The 17,569-nt window shown below is 43.5% G+C and overlaps 1 protein-coding gene across 4 annotated transcripts in view; it reads right to left on the minus strand.

Annotated features, from left to right (window-relative positions):
- LOC308104220 (ATP-citrate synthase) overlaps positions 1-17,569 on the minus strand; it is a 42,014-nt gene that overhangs the window by 5,976 nt on the left and 18,469 nt on the right. Inside the window, exons 12-25 of one of the 4 annotated variants that reach the window (XM_080454578.1) lie at positions 16,423-16,577; positions 14,262-14,355; positions 13,943-13,999; positions 12,116-12,145; positions 10,404-10,545; positions 10,114-10,282; positions 9,348-9,452; positions 8,093-8,289; positions 6,256-6,337; positions 6,028-6,138; positions 4,789-4,916; positions 4,251-4,344; positions 3,615-3,769; positions 1,724-1,874 (exon numbers count right to left, since the gene is read on the minus strand). In XM_080454578.1, the coding sequence (XP_080310704.1) occupies positions 1,724-1,874; positions 3,615-3,769; positions 4,251-4,344; positions 4,789-4,916; positions 6,028-6,138; positions 6,256-6,337; positions 8,093-8,289; positions 9,348-9,452; positions 10,114-10,282; positions 10,404-10,545; positions 12,116-12,145; positions 13,943-13,999; positions 14,262-14,355; positions 16,423-16,577 (1,670 nt within the window). The remainder of the gene's footprint in view (positions 1-1,723; positions 1,875-3,614; positions 3,770-4,250; positions 4,345-4,788; positions 4,917-6,027; positions 6,139-6,255; positions 6,338-8,092; positions 8,290-9,347; positions 9,453-10,113; positions 10,283-10,403; positions 10,546-12,115; positions 12,146-13,942; positions 14,000-14,261; positions 14,356-16,422; positions 16,578-17,569) is intronic. The other 3 variants (XM_080454580.1, XM_080454579.1, XM_080454581.1) reach the window with 3 other exon arrangements.

The following is a 17,569-nucleotide window of genomic DNA, read 5'->3' on the forward strand; positions in this document are numbered from 1 at the left end:
GCGTTAGCAAGAGAACATAAATTATTTGATAATTGTCAGTTCTCATAGAGTAGATTTAAATCAATTAGTTCTACTGTACATGAAGTGTTTTTCTTCTTAATTTAGAGCAAGCACATTTTTTTAAACCCCTTTTTCTCCCAATTTAGTCATTATACCAATCAATTCCTTCCACTGCTTGAACTGCTGTTGTACCCTACTGGCTCACCTGCTAATGAGGAGCCCCACCGGTAGTGCAGAGCACCTCCGTCTGGTCCTACTCCTCCCGTTCAACGAATCCCCACTGACAGGTGCCACCCCAGCCATAGGAATGTGTACATACATGCAGTGACAAAGACCCCCCCCCCCCCACGCGGCCAATTGTGTTACTATAGAGTCTATACTAAAACAATGCCTGTGTGTCTATACTATAGACAGGGTCCCCACACATTTTTAGCAATGAATTTCCAAAACTTTTCCAAAACTTTTCCAGAATATTTAGCCCAATTTCCAGGCCTATATAACAATCATTCAGCGCAATAATGTGTCTCTTACTCCTATGTACAATGCCCAAAGATAGGCAGTGTAGCAAAAATAAAGCATAGAATATAGAATGGTACAATTCCATTAAAAATTTCGTGCAAAATTAGGGCATAGCTCACTGGAATACAAGACTTATTATGGCATCCGTATGACTTCTTTTTTTAAAATAATATTGCCTTGCATTTGCCCCATTTATGAATTTAAAAGTAATGAAGGATGCAAGGATGTTTTAAATTACACTTTTGTTGTAGGTTTTCCTATGTTTTTCCTATTAAGTTTTCAACAAGAGGATACTGTCAGACACGAGGAGGGATGAACATAATTATGTAAAACAAATCAAGAGTGGTAAACCTAAAGTGCCATTTATTTTAGGAACAGTACAGTATCCGGCTAAGATTTGTGGCATAACTTGCAGCCAGCTCTATTCGCTTTACCCAGTCTTTAAACTTTTCATTTGTAAGCCACAAATTATTAAACGAACATTTCCCTGGCATTGTGGATCATACTACTAGTTCAACCGATATATTTTAACTGCGTTCGTTTACGCTTCACCGACTATTCACATGTTGCTCGCAATTGTTTGTTGGGACAGCAAACACACAACCTGCACAAGTTGCCAGGTTGGTGTCACGTGACAAACGAACAGCTCTACAAGGTAACTACTCATCATGCTGCAGCACGTTGTGAGCTTGTAGCTCTGTTATTTTTATCACGTGACACCAACCTGGCACCCTATGCAGTGCAACCTAACAATTGAGACATACATTAGGCTGCCATCACACAGCCCGTTCGGCGAAAAACTACTTATGTTACATATTTTGTGTAATGTTATACATGTTTATAAAAATGTTTTGTGTTAACATAATCAATAGCCAAAAACAATGCATAGCCAAATATTTTTCCAGGACCCTTGATAAATTCCAGGACCTTTGATCAATTCCAAACCTTTTCCAGTACTGGATTTTTTTAATTTTTATTTCAAAATATTTCCAGGAATTTCATGACCGTGGGGACCCTGTATAGACACTCTGCAAGCTGGATGCACAAGGGTGGATTCGAACCCATAGACTTTGCTGTGGTGGGCTGGTACTTACCCCTCTGCCACCCGAGCGCTGCACGCTGCTCTTTCAAACACCACTACCACCCTACTCCAAACACCCATCCCTAATGTGTGTGTGCGCGCGTGCGTGCGTGTAACACTTACGATAGTGAGCAGGCCTGAGGTGAGGCAGGAGATGAGGTCCTTGCCGGCACGAGCGCAGACAATGGTGTTGTGCGCCCCAGAGACAGCCGGCCCGTGGTCGGCGGTCACCATCAGACACATCTCAATGAACTGGCAGGCGTATCGAGGCAACCTGGAAATGAAAACATTTTACTATCATCCGTTGGGCTGGGAATAGACAGTCTAGCTCAGTGGTTCTCAAAGTGGGATCCGGGGGATTCCCATCAACGTGATTGATAGAAGTGGACCCCCGTAACTCTGCGAGTGTACAAATGTTTTGCATTTGTACACTCTGGGAGTTATGGGGGTCCGTGGCCTAATGCATACCAAACAATGAAGAAAAGTTTGAGGACCACTACCTCACTTCTGTCCACTGGAAAAAAATGCTACAAGACATGTTATTGCTGCCGCAGTATGGTTAGGACAATTTGAATCTTGAAAGAATAGACAATAGACAGTGTGTTCTTGGGCTTTTCTGAGGTCGTGTCCAGGCTTGATTTCTAAACTTGCAAGTTCAAGTTTCAGACTTGACCACATGATCCATAGTGTGCCTATTCTCGGGAGAACATTTGCCGAAAATGGCCGATCAAAGATATTTAGTGTAGAGCGAAAACAGTATACTTTAATTATAGGTATTTGTATTTTTACTATACATCTGTTATATTCTTCCAGGTGTCCAGTTACTTGCTGTTAACACATCGGGTGCCAAAAACGGTCCAGACTTTTTTTGAGAATCCAAACGAGGAGTGCCGAAAACGGTCCGGACCGTTTTTGACCCAATTTTATTTTTATACGTAGGGCCCACGTGGGGCGCTCTAACGAAACTTTGGGATCATCCAAGGAGTTTCTGAGAAGGAGAGGCCGGATGTGGATCCATGTCAAAAATCCTTCCGGTCGGCCTTTCCAATGTTATCTCCTTGACTAAAAGCTTAATATCTCCATTTCTTTTTAACGTGGTGGAAGCGAGCCGTTTTCGATCGGCGATCACTCTGCAATGGAGGATCGCGTTAGAAATATTATTGTTCCAGGCGTTAGTCGGGACCCTCCGCCGTCTCGCACGCACGCTTTGTTTACATGCACTTCCGCGTCGGGGCTTCTACAGAACGAAACATATCAACGTAAGTGGATGGAAGAATAGCCGGCACTCAACGTATAATATTTGAATAAACCTCTGGCACCCAATGTGTTAAAACAGCCCAATTTACACACAGAGCTCACTAAAGTTGACATATCCTTCTTGTACCCTATTGCCGATGCTTTTTTCCATAAATCAGTGGTATTGAGCATCATTTACGTCTGTGTGTTGGTAAACAAAATATTGAACCAATGAAAAGTATTAAAAAGCACTTCTGACAAAACCAGCTAACTCCATTGGATCCTCAAACCTTCTGCTAAACCAGCGAACTCCACCAAAGGGGGGTGGAGTAAGCTGGTTTTACAGACTCCAGGCTCCACCCCCTTTTGACCTCCAACCTCATTGAGAGCTTGGAGGTCCATTCAGCTGTTCTTATCAATGATGAACAAAACCTCCTAACTCCACTTTTTGTTTTGTTTTTGTCATTTCCTGAAAAATGAACATTTTGGATTTGGCTGGTTTCTGCCCGACAGCAGAGATATAATGTTAGATCTCACTGCATATCCTACATCTGAAAAGGGCAGTTTTAGAATGTTGACAATAATGTCTGCAGATTTTTTGGAAGGAGTCATCATTTTCATCCCATCGCATATAATTGACTCCTAATTGTCTCCTGTGTCCATGTCTACCTGTTCCCCATCACCCATGGTCCCCATCACTACTAGTCCCCCAACAAAGACCCATTTCTAGACTCCATGCCAACCTGTTCCCTGATAGGTCAGTAGTTCCTGTACCCACCTGCGCTGGAACCAGAGCAGACCCAGAACTCCTCCGAGGCCCATCTCCTCTTTGAAGACCTCAGTGATGGGCATGCCCGCGTAGATGAGCTCCTGGCCTCGCTCGTCACAGATGCTGGTCATGAAGGACGCTGGCTTGCGGATCAGACCCAGTTCCTGGAGAACATGGAAAACAAGCCAATATAAATACTTATGCCCAAGTTTATATACTGCTAAAAATAATAATAGGAGCAGTTTACTTAAAAACTAGCTAGCCATGGTTAATTGGTACAGATGTAACGATGTGGTAAAAAAATATAAGGGCACCGGTTCGTGTCCCGGTCAGCCCATGTCTACTTGTCTAAAGCCCCGTTCAGATATACAAAATGTGTAGGCCATGTGTCGGCATATTTGATATTTGTGTCATTGTGTTAACATCACGTGCGTTGAATTTTGAGTGGTGGCAATCTTATTTCGGCATTTATGCCTGCTTGGCACCTACAAAATTCCAGGCAAAGTCTGGAATGTTGAGAGAGCATTTAAGAACCCCTCTCCCACTGCTTATGCATGCAACTTATGTTAATTAGTGTCCCGACAATGTAACAGTATTCATATCTGAACGTATGCGTCTTAGTATTTGTCTGAGTATGTGTCTTACCCTGGCCCAGGAGTAGTCCATTGGAACCGTTGGGGGAGGTACCTCCTGAGCAGGAACAATAGTACCATTGGCCACCAGCTCGTCATACACCGTCCTGTTCAACCACACATGCACAGTGTCAATGACATGCACCCCTCAAGTACAGTATGTCGTCTTTTTATGTTTTTCATAAATTAATGCCCTATTCTATACTTTGACTGTGTTTCAATATTATTGAAGACAGTGGATCTACAAGCTCATAATGCATTACAGTGTGTTGTGAGCTGAACTGTGTTGTGAGCTTCTAGATCAGCTATTTTAGCTATTTCTGAAAGAATTTTAAATTATTTCACTTATAATGACATACCCAAAAGACGGACGCTAGGTTGAAGGTGGCAAAGTCTGTCTGCAGGTTTTATAAATGTTTAACCAATGAAAGGAGCTTGTGACTAAATAATAACTACACTGAAGAAACGTTTTGGGCATACAATGTTTCTATCCGACAAGGACGATATGTAGATATAGCCATAACCATGTGACTGCATGTCAAATGTCTCACCTGACGACATCACCCAGCTCGTCAAAGCTCTTAGGTACATAGGCCCCGGCGTCCCTCAGGGCTTGGTTCTTGGCCACTGCCGTCTCAGAGGCCTGGTTGGCACAAGCACCTGCATGGCCGAACTGGACCTACAGATGGCGCCGTCGTGCCACATTTGACAAGGTTAGGTTCTGGAATTGTAATCTAACTCCCATGTTTTTAACACTAAGATTCATAGACATATAAAGGTAGACGCCTCATTCGACTCTGAAGCGTCTGTATCTCGGGCGCGCTTCCTGCTTCCGCAGGGCTGCCGTGTGCGTCACACACGCGGAAGTTCGGTAGGCCAATCAGAGGCAGGTGGGGGCTTTTTGTAACCCAGCTCTTAACCCAGCTCTTAACCCTTTGAGAGGCAGCAGCTGACAGCTGTGCGCAGCATCTAGTTAGTTGGAACTTGGCAAACTCCACACTCTATTTGTGAAATTCAAATAAGAGACTGGTCCTTTTTCATATCAAGGTCCATTATTTATTCAGCATTTGAGTCACGGAACACCGTTTGATAAGCTTTAGCCTCTCACACCCAAAACGTAGAATATGTTATCGTTCGATAAGCTGTTGTCAAAATAACAATTGTTTACGTTCTCTAATTGTGTACTTGTTTAGTAAGTAATGCAGATGTTTAACAATTTGACTCTTGACAGTGTGAAATGTTATACTCAAGATTTAAAGATCTATAAGGGTCCATTTGGTTATTATCAACTCTCCATCATTTAGCTGGGTACCACCTGGAACCCCCTCAATGACCACTGGTGGTTCCCGGACCACTGGTTGAGAACCATTGCACTGACAAGTCCCGGAAAAGACGCACTGTGATTGGCCAGTAGTCAACGCACTGTGAGCGCTGTGATTGGCCAGTAGTCACTTTGAGTGACAGGTTCCCTGCGGAAGACGGAAGAGCCGCCGTGTATTGCGATACAAGTCGCCCCAATGAACTGCAGAGGCCAATGAGGTATCTAGGTTTCTAATATCTATGCTAAGATTGACCTTTTGTCGGCCATTTCCACAGGTAAACTCAGCTGAAGGTAATTACATTAATTGAGGGTGCGTTTCATTTAGGTGTTTGTGTACCATTGTGAAGTTATCTCTACAGGAGATATCCACTCAGGCAGAAAGTTCAAACATAAATAAAACACTCAATTAACATTATTACCTTCAGCTGTGTTTGTCAAAATGGCTGACGTGAAAAGGGTCCCAGCATACCTCTGAAGTGAACATGGTGGCGCAGGTTCCTATGCACCAGCAGACCACGGGTTTGGTTATTGTGCCCTCTTTGATCCCCTGGCAAATCTTGTACTCCTCCGTGCCGCCAATCTGAATGCCAACATGACGACAGAGTGAGAGACCTCAAAACAGAACATCCTCTCACATGGTGAGGACAATTGAATGCACAGGGATACAGGTGACTTAAGGCTGTAACCTCATCCCTACCTCTCCCAGCACGATGATCATCTTCACTCCTGGAGTGTCCTGGTAGCGAATGACGTGGTCCATGAAGGTGGAGCCCGGATACCTACAGAGTACAACCAACAGACAGGCTTAGAGAGGAATCATCTGCTAACATATGGGTCGCTGTCGGGTGGAAAGCTGATGTCCAAAACCGTTACTTTTCAGGAAATTTGTTATTTTTTCCAATGTAGTTATTAGTCACAAGCTCGTGTTAATACTTTCCATTGGTTAAATGTTTATAAGAGCCACAGACACAGTTAACACATCCACCGCCAGAGGTTAATCTCATAATGTACTCACCAGTGCCAAGGTGTTTTTGTTGTTTTTTTGTTTTTTTCATGTCGCCATAGATCTTGTTAAAATCCTTAAGATTGAGCCGTGAACGGTCTGTTTACATCCGCGAGATCTCCCTGTATCTCCCAGTGAAGACCGCATGTCAAACGGACTTCCATGACTGTAGTTAGAGCGGATTACGTTAAACAGTGAAATGCGAGGAGAAAAAACTACAGGAAGAGAATTGAGTTTCAGTTTCGTCTGTAGAATGGGAGCGGGCGTGATCGTCGAAACCGGATCCCAAATAATTCTATTTCCTGTCATCAAACCGGAAACGGAAGTGGATCAAAAAAATTCCGAAAGTGCACCCGGACCGCGCATGCGCGAAAAGACCGCAGCCCGTAGGACTACGGGCTCGGCGCTTAACCGTTGGATTTAACGGCCCGTAGAACTACGGGCCCGGCGGTAAAGGTGTTAAAGGGGAATTTCGCCCTACGGTTTTCTTACCTTTTCTATGTTATAATATCCTAGGTACAGTAGAAAAATGTCATAACTCCATCCCGGGTCCGCCACAGCTAAAAACGCTCGCCTATGGTCCTTACTCTAAATCGCGTATTAATTTTTTATCCCGCAATTTTGTAACCCTTATTTTTCACCCAGTGCCAATTTTCTAAGTGATCCTGGGCGCTACACTCCCCTCACCAGCCTAGGGAGGCCAGGGCCAAGCTCATGCCTCCTTCAATGCATGAGAGCCAACTGACCCTCTTGTTGTCACCTGACAGGGGGGAGTTTCCCTGGTTGGACGTAGCGCGTGGAAGGAACACGTCCAGTCCAACCAGTTCCCTTCCCCTCCATCAGGCGCCCCGGCTGTCATGGGGGAGGCGGTATAGCGACCAGGATTACTACATGTTTTTGGGAGGGTATTAACTACCCTGAGAGACACGGGGAGAACATGCAAACTCCACACAGAGTAGGCCCTTTCGCCAACCCCACCTAGGGTATGGGCGCTGATGACGCGGAGGAGAAGACACGCCCCCAGCACCCACAGCGTCCCCGGCGGGAATCGAAAACCCAGGACCTTCTAGCTGTGAGGCGACAGCGCTACCGACTGCGCCACCGTGCCCTAAAAATCTTTTTAACCGTTTTTTTTGGTGAGATCTGACGTTCATAGTGACAGAACACTATGCAACGTGATTGGCGCGTTGTGAGCATATGTAGATGAGCTCTATTCGCCTTTGGCAAAGGGATTTAGTGTAGAGGGAAAAAGGAGGGGGGCCTAGTAAATACCCTGGGGGATCTCCAGTCAACAAAGTATAAGTGGGGGCGCCCGCCGGCCTAGCGGTCCAGGTGCACACCACATATGCTGGTAATCCAGCTTGACAGCGTGTTGTGGGTTCGACTCCCGATTCCGTCTTTGCTGTGTGTCACCCCCCCCCCCCCCAATCTCTCTCCCCGTTTCCTGTCAGCCTACTGTCCTGTCAAATAAAGGCATAAAAGCCCCAAATATCTTTTTAAAAAAAAACGTATTAGTGGCTAAGATCCATACCTATCGCCTCCGATGGCCACGCCTTCGTAGACGCCGTCGGTGGTGCGTGAGATGATGTTGTTGAGCTCGTTGGACATGCCGCCAGAGCGTGACACGTACGCCACGCTGCCGGGCCGGTACAGCTTGGACGCCAGGATGTTGTCAAGCATGCCGCCCGTGTTGCCGATCTTAAAACAGCCTGGTTTGATGCCTCCAACCTGGGGGACAGATGGTAAACGAATAAGAGATTTAGGGCTGCAACCATTTCTCTTCATTTTCTTTTTTCTCATCTACTTTTTTGATCAATATGATTGAGAAGCAAGTTTTTCTAATGTAATCGATTAACCACTTGCACATTGATGTCGTGAAAACAAATGGTTAAAATAGCCAATCTACTGTACAAGCTCACAACTCAGCGATGCATTCTGAGCTTTAACTCTTTTTTAAATGTTTCGAAGCTTTTTGCTTATAATGACATGTCCAAAATAGGGATTATTATGAAACCTAGTTTTATTAAATTATCAGAATAATAAATAAATCATATTTATTTTATCTGTTGGACCACTACAACAGATAAACTTCTGTGCTTGACACGGCGCTGCTGGCTGGTGTAATGGTGATGAGCATCATCACCTTTTATAACCAAGTATTCCCTAAGATAAGAAGTCTTTATTGATAACTGGAGAGAAATGCAGGTGTCATAGCAACAGCAGTAAGAACGAAACACAGGAGAGGTACAGGTAAGAGTAAACAACCAAACCAAGATGAAATAAAAAATATTTAAATGTATAAATTTACAGTACAGTGGCTGAGCGCCATCTGAGTGCGGTCTGAATTTAATTGGAAACTCTTAAACAGCGCATTAAATGTCTCAATATAGATGTATTTGAATTTACTGTCAAGATTGAATAAACCACCAATATCTTTTCTCCATTGCTCCATCTCTCTATTGCTTCCCCCTATATCCGGGTTATTGTAGAAGTCTGATTGCACTCATTGCAGTCAATAAAAGTCATAAAACAAGGAGGTACTTTGTTGAGGTGTGTAATTAAACTTTACAGGACAGTATGAGACATATCTAACAGACCGGTTGTCCATAAACATCGTAATAACACTGCTGAAGACTTAGTATTGCAATCGAGTCATCTCATCTCTCGATGGGTGTCTGCGCAAGAACCGATTCCTGAGGTTGAATATCGGTTCTCGTCAGCAAGCGACACTGTTGTGCGATGAAGTGTGTGGGTGGTGTTATACTGTATGATATAAAGCAGTTTACCGTGGCGGGCCCGATGATGGTGACGCCCTTCTCATCAGCCAACTTGATCATCTTCCTGGTCTGGGCTTCGGGAATTCCCTCAGCTATGATGGCGATGGTGTGGATCTGAGCACACAAATAAGACAGTAAGAAGATGAGGGACAAGTAGTAGAAGTTTGTGGAGCTGGGTAGGAGCTGAGCCTGATCGTCAAAGCTTTACATCGGGCATATGAATCTACCTGTGGGTACTGCTAGGGTTGGGGTCTGGAACCGAAGGAACCAGATTCAACATTGAGCAATCGGTTCCATCACATTTGGAACCGTTTCCGGAACCGGTTTATCACACTGTCAGAGCTGGTATGTGGACTTCACGTCTGCTATACCGGTGGTTCTCAAACTTGAATTTCAAGGACCACCTAACTCTGAGAGTGTACAAATGGATTTGGACCCATAAGGGTCCATTTGGTTCCATTTGTACACTCTCAAAGAGTTACAGACCTGTTAACCTCCTCAAGTAACCCAGAGGTCGCTGGACCTCACTTTGAGAACCACTACAATATGTATGCAATACTGTAGGTATGATTGAATGTGTTTATCAAAAATGTTAATGAAGGCCAAAATAATATAGATCTTTTTAAAATATAGGTACTGCGTGGTTTTCAGATCACTTTATTGTCAATTAGATGGTTAGGTACATACATCTGAAACACATACACTCGGAAGCGCTAATACGATAAAAACATGATAAAACGACCTAAAGCACTCATCGAACATAATGTGCATGTACCTGTGGGTACTGCATGGTTTCCATGGTGCTGTCGAAGGCGGAGCGCAGCGAGGCGAAGCTGATGACCACGTCCACCTCGGGGTGCTTCTTCATGGCGTCGGCCATGCTCTTGTAGACCGGGATCAGGATTTCCTTGTGGCCCCAGTAGAACTTCTGCTTATGGTCCCCGCTAAGGAGAGACACAGGCACAGGGAAGAGGTTTGCTGACAACCAAAAAAGACACACGGATAAAGTTAAACATTTTCCCAACCTCTTGTCTACTTAGTTGAGGAGGACTTGTTGGAACCTACGTGAACGGGTACACCATGGCGGCCACCGAGTGTTCGTCGCGGGAGCACACGTAGTCGAAGTCCAGCATGCCTTGCACGGCGCGCGTCTGCATGCCCCACACGATGGCCTTGGTCTGTCTGCTGAAGAGCGTGGTGGCTTTGGCTGTGGGTGAGGTGGGGGGTGGTGGAGGGGGCACGACACAAAGATCGGCAGAAGAGGAAGGAGGAGGAGAAAGCACAAAAACGAGAGAGGAACGGCTTAGTGTCGCAGCAGGAATGAAGGCGGTGATAAGCATGTGGGGGGGGGGGGGGGGGAAATCACACAGGATTCACATGGTAGACACACAGGGCACCGCTAAAGCAACAGCACTGAGGAAGAGGAGGGTCCCCACGCGGTTAAACAAATGGAAATCCCACTAGCAGTGGCTGGACAGAGTAAGGGATATGTTGGCTCAGGTTGTTATTTAAACGTAAAAACTGGTATATTTCCAATGTGCTTTCTTTCTTATTCCCATGGTTTTTACTTGCAGAGGGCTTCTAATCTAAATGACTTCTCCCAGCCATGTGCTCCTAAAGATCAGATCTGTGTTCTCAATATCAGAAGCCCCATCACAATGTCAAAGCTGCCATCTAAACTATGGGAAGCACTTTAAAGCGTTTTAAAGATTTAACTCGACTACATTCCAAAGCAGTACGTTGCAGACATCACACCAAGCAGAATGATAAAGAACAGTGATTGTGCAATTCACAAGTGGCTGGATGATTGCAATTCTTTGAGACACACATCACACAAATCAGCCAATGTCTTGGGAGGTGAAAACAACACAGCATTGCGTAAACTATGGTTATGTATTGTAGTACAGGGACCTGCTACAGTTACCAATGTGTGATAAATGAAGACAGGACATCCAAATATTTGTTTTCCACGTCCCGAGGGAGCCATATGCACACAAAAAGAACCTTTGTTTGCACCTCCAACACACTCAATTCCCTCCCCGTACCATGACGTCATTGTAGCTAAAATAATTCCTTATCATCAGGCAGCCTCAACAAGCCTGTAAAGACTGGACCAGAACACTGCTGCGCCTGTGCTGACAGGAACTAGGGAAATAAATCCTACTGTATGTTTCCCATATTAGCTTCTCTGCACTGGCTCTCTGTAAAATCACCTACAATAAAAAGGCCTTTTTGGTCAGGCACAAGCTCATTGGTACGTTCCCCATTACCCCATTGTACTCCCAGAACTTAACCCATTGAGACCATTATTTTACACTTTGGCTATTCAAAACTAGTAGATCTACAAGCTCATAGCGCGGCACCGAGTGCCGCGCTACGAGCTTGTAGATCTGCTATTTTTGAAAAATCGTGAAAATATGTGCAAATCTTTCAATATATATTGTTTTAAAGCAAACATTTTAACTCAAATCTTTGCGTCTGGGGGTCCCTGGAACAACATATTTTGAGATGGGGGTCCGTGGCCAAATGCATATCATGTTGGGGGTGCTTGACATGAAAAAGTTGGAGAACCACTGATATAGCAACATACGTTTTTTCAGAAAACCGTTAAGATTTAGAAGACATTTTGTAGAATCGGCTTCAAGTCTCAATGGGTTAAGGCCGGCGTACTGTTTGCCCCCGCATGAGCACTGTGTGCAGGTGAGTCACATCAAAGCAGCAGACACAAACAAAGGGAGGAGAGAGGAGCAGAGGAGGTCCATCACACCCTTCCCTACCTCCACTGTGGCCTGCCGACGTTTGTGCTTCTGCGACCCCGCAGGATGGAAACACAAACATGACAAAAAGAATATTCACAAACACAAAAGCAAAGAAAAACAATACAAAAAAAGATGAGTACATCCTGATCTCGTCAGACCAGACGTTATAATGTATTCATTGATCTGTGTGCTTCTAATACAGTCTGCCATCGATACGTAAGTTCACTGGGAGCAAATAAACATGCATTAAGCAACCTTAAATGCATAAGCGCTGATCCGTGCAATGTGGAATATGAATTATTGTTAATTCCACAACAATGGCAAAAGCAAAGTCTGCATTCTCAACTCTACGTCTAGCAGGACTAACCAAAGCAGTAGTAACATAATCTGTTATCTGTACAATAGATACATTAAGATATATTTTTGAATTTAGCCCTAAGGTGTACTGAGAAGATAGACAGTGATAATGTATGAAATATTTTATACACAGCATGTCATGAAACCATCAGAACAATCTTCAATTCATTGACAAATGAAAAATGATCGTTAGCGACCCTCATGTCACAGATTAAACTGATGACCCTGACCACAAGGGAATCAACCTTCAGTAGATGACCCACTCCCACACCCTCCCACTTAGAAAGTCTGTCCCTCCCTTCCCTAGGACACCCTGGCCAACACTGCACACATCCTAGACTCTTCTCCCTCCTCCTGGCTCAGTCAGCACTGCAGACTCACTCCCCATTTTCCGCTGCAGTCAGAAAACTCACCTCTTCAGACTCCACCTCATCCCCTAGCACTAATCATTCCTTGAATCCCTTCTAGTTTCCTTCTTTTTGATAAATGCTACTTTTTAGTATGCATCTTGGTTACTTATTCACTTAGACGGATGCTTGGTTAGATGGTTACCTGGTATCCTAGGTATCCTAGTTACTTTTGAAGCATCACATTATTTTCTTTGCTTTCTACTTATGCAACCCTTCTGTTTGTTGACTGGGCTTCATGCCATTTACTCTGATCTTGCAAATGGATAAGAGCATCTGCTAAATGCCTAATGAAATAAAATGGAAACATAAAAACCATAATGTGACAAACTGCTACAGTTGACAACCATGTCATGTCTCTGATATTAAAGGTTGTGACATGAAGGCTGTTGACAATGATTTTTCAGTGTAGTTTCCTTTTTCATCCTGGGTCGTTTGTTTCCTTCAAGCCAATGTCTCTTCTTTTAGTGTAGAGCTTGACATACATTATTGTCAACCACCTCAGTGCAGCTGTCAAATACAATCTAGGTGAGCCTTATAAAATAATTTTGTCATCTCAATCACACAAACACCTTAAGTAAACCTCCAAATGTGTAATTGTCTTAATTTGTCAGATTTTAAATGTAAGGTTATGATCTGACGTTTAAAATGGTTGTATTTAACCACAGTGTTGAACAGGGCGTCCTACACTGAAAGAAGAGATTTCTCAAGAACAAACAGGAAAATATGACCCTGGTTGAATTTTTATTTCAACAAATCAGCACTGGTAAGATGATGCAGAGATGCACATTTTGCAAGCTTCCCCGCACCGCACAAACACACACACACAGACCCCTTTCTACACAGTAAAGTCTTCAGTGTTAATTTATTTCAAACACTGTGGGTGTACAAAATGTAAGCAAATGGACCCGTACGGGTCCATTTGCTTACATTTGAACACTCTCAGTGTTCAATTAATTCAGCATTTGACTGTGTAGCTCGTATGGGGGCAGTGAGGGAGGGCAAACCAAAACAGGACAACGGGGGTGATGGCACAGGGATCTACAGTGCAGGTGTGACCACAACACACCCTCCAACTTACCTGCCCAGTTCCCTGTGACCACATTCTTCAGGGGCCACAGTATAGAATGCAGAGAATCTTTAAGAGGTGTGAGAAAAATAAATACATATATAAATAAATAAAAACGAGAGTCGGGGAGGAAGGGGTGCAAGTGCATAGCGAAATGAGGGCAGGAGGAGTGGGGCAGAGAGAGCAGCAGGAGGGAGAGGTAAAGAAAGAGAGAGAGAAGGACAAGGAGAGCAGGAACGAAGGAGGAGCAGAGTGAAGGAGACGTGTGTGGTTAAGTAAAAAAGACGTACGGAGCGTCTCATACAAGAACATTAAGGTCAGAGGGGTTTACCTGGTGGGACGCCTGCTTTACACTTCTTGGGCGGAGTGACGTCATTGACTGCTCTGGGTTCAGAAAACGATGCCGTTCTGGTAGGTGCTGGAGTCTGAGAGAGAGAAGAAGAGAGATGCAGAGAGAGAAAGATGTAGACAGGAGAGAGAGAGAGAGAAACAGAGATGCAGAGAGAAAGAGGCAGAGAGTGAGATTTTATCAACTACACATTCAAGAGTTGAATCTGTAAATTCTTCTTTTCCTTTCAGCCGTTCCCTTCAGGGGTCGCCAGAGTGAATCACTTGCCTCCATCTCACCCTACCCTCTGCCTTAACTTCATGTCCTCTTTCACTACATTCATAAAGCTCCTCTTTGGTCTTCCTCTAGGCCTTCTGCCTGGCACTTCCAAGCTCAGCATTCTTCTACCGATATACTCACTATCCATCCTCTGTACGTGTCCAAACCATCTCAGTCTGGCCTCTCTGGCTTTAACTCCAAAACATCTAACATGCGCTGTCCCTCTGATGCACTCGTTCCTGATCCTATCCATCCTTGTCACTCGCAGAGAGAACCTCAACCTTTTAGTCTCTGCTACCTCCAGCTCTGCTTCCTGTCTTTTCCTCAGTGCGACTGTCTCTAAACCATACAACATAGTTGGTCTCACCACCGACTTGTACTAGCTACCGTTTATTAAGGGTTAAAGTTACTACATTTTTACCCTAAACTGCTATGAGCCTCTAGCTCATTTAACTAATTACATTTACCTTACTTCTAGCATCCCCATCTGATCAGTTCTTTGGTTATACAGCATGAGAAAGACAAAAGCAACAACCTTTGTCATTTGAGAATGTTTCATGTGTCTAGCATGTGTCATCTAATGGCAAAAATAGAAACATGAAATACAACTGCAGTATATTCTCAGCCAAACAAGTGCAACAGCAATGTGTCAACGTGATCTAATGAAGAGAGCACAGGATGTTCTGGATCACTCTGTTCTCATTAGGGCTGTCAAAATTGGCCAAAAATGACATGAATATTCATTCTAAAAAAAGAAACCTACCTGTTCGACCTGTTAAGAATTTTGTAACGAATTAATTTTTATTATAAAATATTGCACGCTGTAGTGAGATCATATGAATGCTTCCTACTTTGCAACTCATTCACTTTAATTAAAAAAGGTTAGGTAATATAACGGATCAAATAAAAGCCCAGGCTATTCATTTAAGTTTTATGGCGAACAGTCATGCAACGCACCGAGCTGTGATAAACACGGAACAATCTCTTCCTTGACATGAAACAGGAAATGATAATCAGGTTTTTGTTTAAATAAAATGAAGGCACAAAATTCAGATAAATGTGACAAGGAACTTTTAACCTGAGGGCACACATTTCAGAGAAATGTGACAAGGAAGTTTTAACCTGAGTGATTATTCCTAAAGGGGTTTTTAGAGATCGCTCCAATAGGGAAATGTCTGTTCTGTTGAGTCTGGTTGTAAACTGCCATCATTACCACATGGATCGCCTGTTTCAGTTTGACCTGAAATGATAGCGACCTTGTGCGACACCAGTGTTGTGTGAATTCAATGCAGCTGTTCTACAGAGTCAGGATTGTCTGTGGACTGCAAGGGAGAGGCGTAACTTGAATTTTAGTCTTGCAGACTGCAGACAGATGGCTCTGTGATCTCGCGAGGCCTGCTGCTGTGCAAGATTATAGGGGCTCCCGAGGTGCTTATTTCTTTAACCGAGCCTTCAGTTTTACATTTGAACGTTCATTTATTTAATATTTCAATGTCAAATGTTCGTTGAAATGGTACGTGTTGTTGCTTTAAGGGGAAACGGAGATCAAGCCTGTCACACTCTTGTAGTGGGACAGGCATTGTATACTTTATGTACAGTACAGGAATACATTTTCAAAACAACCCCTTAATATACACCAACAATGCTCCAAATTCGTAAGTTATTCCATTGTTTGAAAATGTAAAAAAATACATAATCTAGTTCAAATAGTCATGTGATCTACACAGTGACATCCTTATTGTGTTAATGTAACTTAAAAAATAAAAAGATTTTACCATGAAAGTAGTTAGCCATGTTCTGTCAGTCATGGGCCTTAGGATATGTGGATAAAGTATTTGACTACACCATACAGCATTATTTGAATACACCGAAGCGTTTACATTACCATAGCATTGTTACTGGCGTTCAGGAGGAAGTTAGCGGTGTGGGAGTCCATGGGGGGTTGGTTAGGTATGGGCCTGTGGCCCAGGGCCATGCCCACGATGGCCGTCATGTGGGTTTCCGTACCGAACACGTGGATAGGGATGCCCGTGGTTTTACCTGCAGAGTGGGAAGAACGATTAGTGAGAGAGCGACCTCAACCATAGATACTGTAGTGCAGTGGCTCTCAACCTTTTCAGGCTGTGACTCCCCAAAATAATATATTTGAACTGGGGTGGGGACCCCCCAACTCTGACAAGCACTTGGAATTGTAGGAGTTGAGGCATACATTTTTCTCCACAGATAAATATTGTGAAAATAGCAGATCAGCTTGTAGATCGGCTATTTTCACAAGTTTTGCCTCTCTAACATTATTTGACAATTTGGCCAATGTTTGACCAGTTTTTTATTTTGATTTGATGCAGTAATTGCCTTTTTCTTTGCCTTCCTTAGGTATTAAAAAGGTTACTTAAATTGTCACTTTATTGTCATATGGGTTTTAATACCAAAACACCTCATCTTATGTACAATAAGGACAGTGATTGTTATAACAACTGAAAGGTTTTTGTCTCAGGTACTTCTAGGACGTGGGCATATTTCTTGCAGTGGAGTTATGGCAAGTTTCCACCCCTGCCAATATGGCGGCTAAAAAAATGTTGAGGTATGATCCAGTGGCCAATGAGGAGTCTACATATACAGGTATTACATCTATGGCCTCAACTCAACTAGGAAAACAAATCAGCCATACATATTCACATTGTTGAAATGCACTGAATTCCAAAATGAACTTCTAGGAATGAAAGAAGCATTGTTAAGTCATTCTGTATGGACTAGTTAGCTGTTATCAACAACTTGACACAAAATAGTGTTACTTCACAAAATTGAACAGCAATCTTAATGTCATTCATTCTCATTTGAACCAGAGAGCACCTTTTTTTAATTATTACCTTTGCATAAAAAAAAAGGGGTGAACAGTACTTGAGAATTGTTAACCGATGGCCCGATAGACTTGATTAGCAAGGTTTGAATAGAAATGTTCTATTCAAACCTTGAGCTAATCAAATCTATCTGCTCTGGCAATCATACAGCTGCAAAAATAACTATGTGAGAAA

The sequence above is a fragment of the Gymnoscopelus braueri genome (assembly GCF_963280865.1).
Source record: "Gymnoscopelus braueri genome assembly, chromosome: 17".
In the NCBI taxonomy this organism is placed as follows: domain Eukaryota; kingdom Metazoa; phylum Chordata; class Actinopteri; order Myctophiformes; family Myctophidae; genus Gymnoscopelus; species Gymnoscopelus braueri.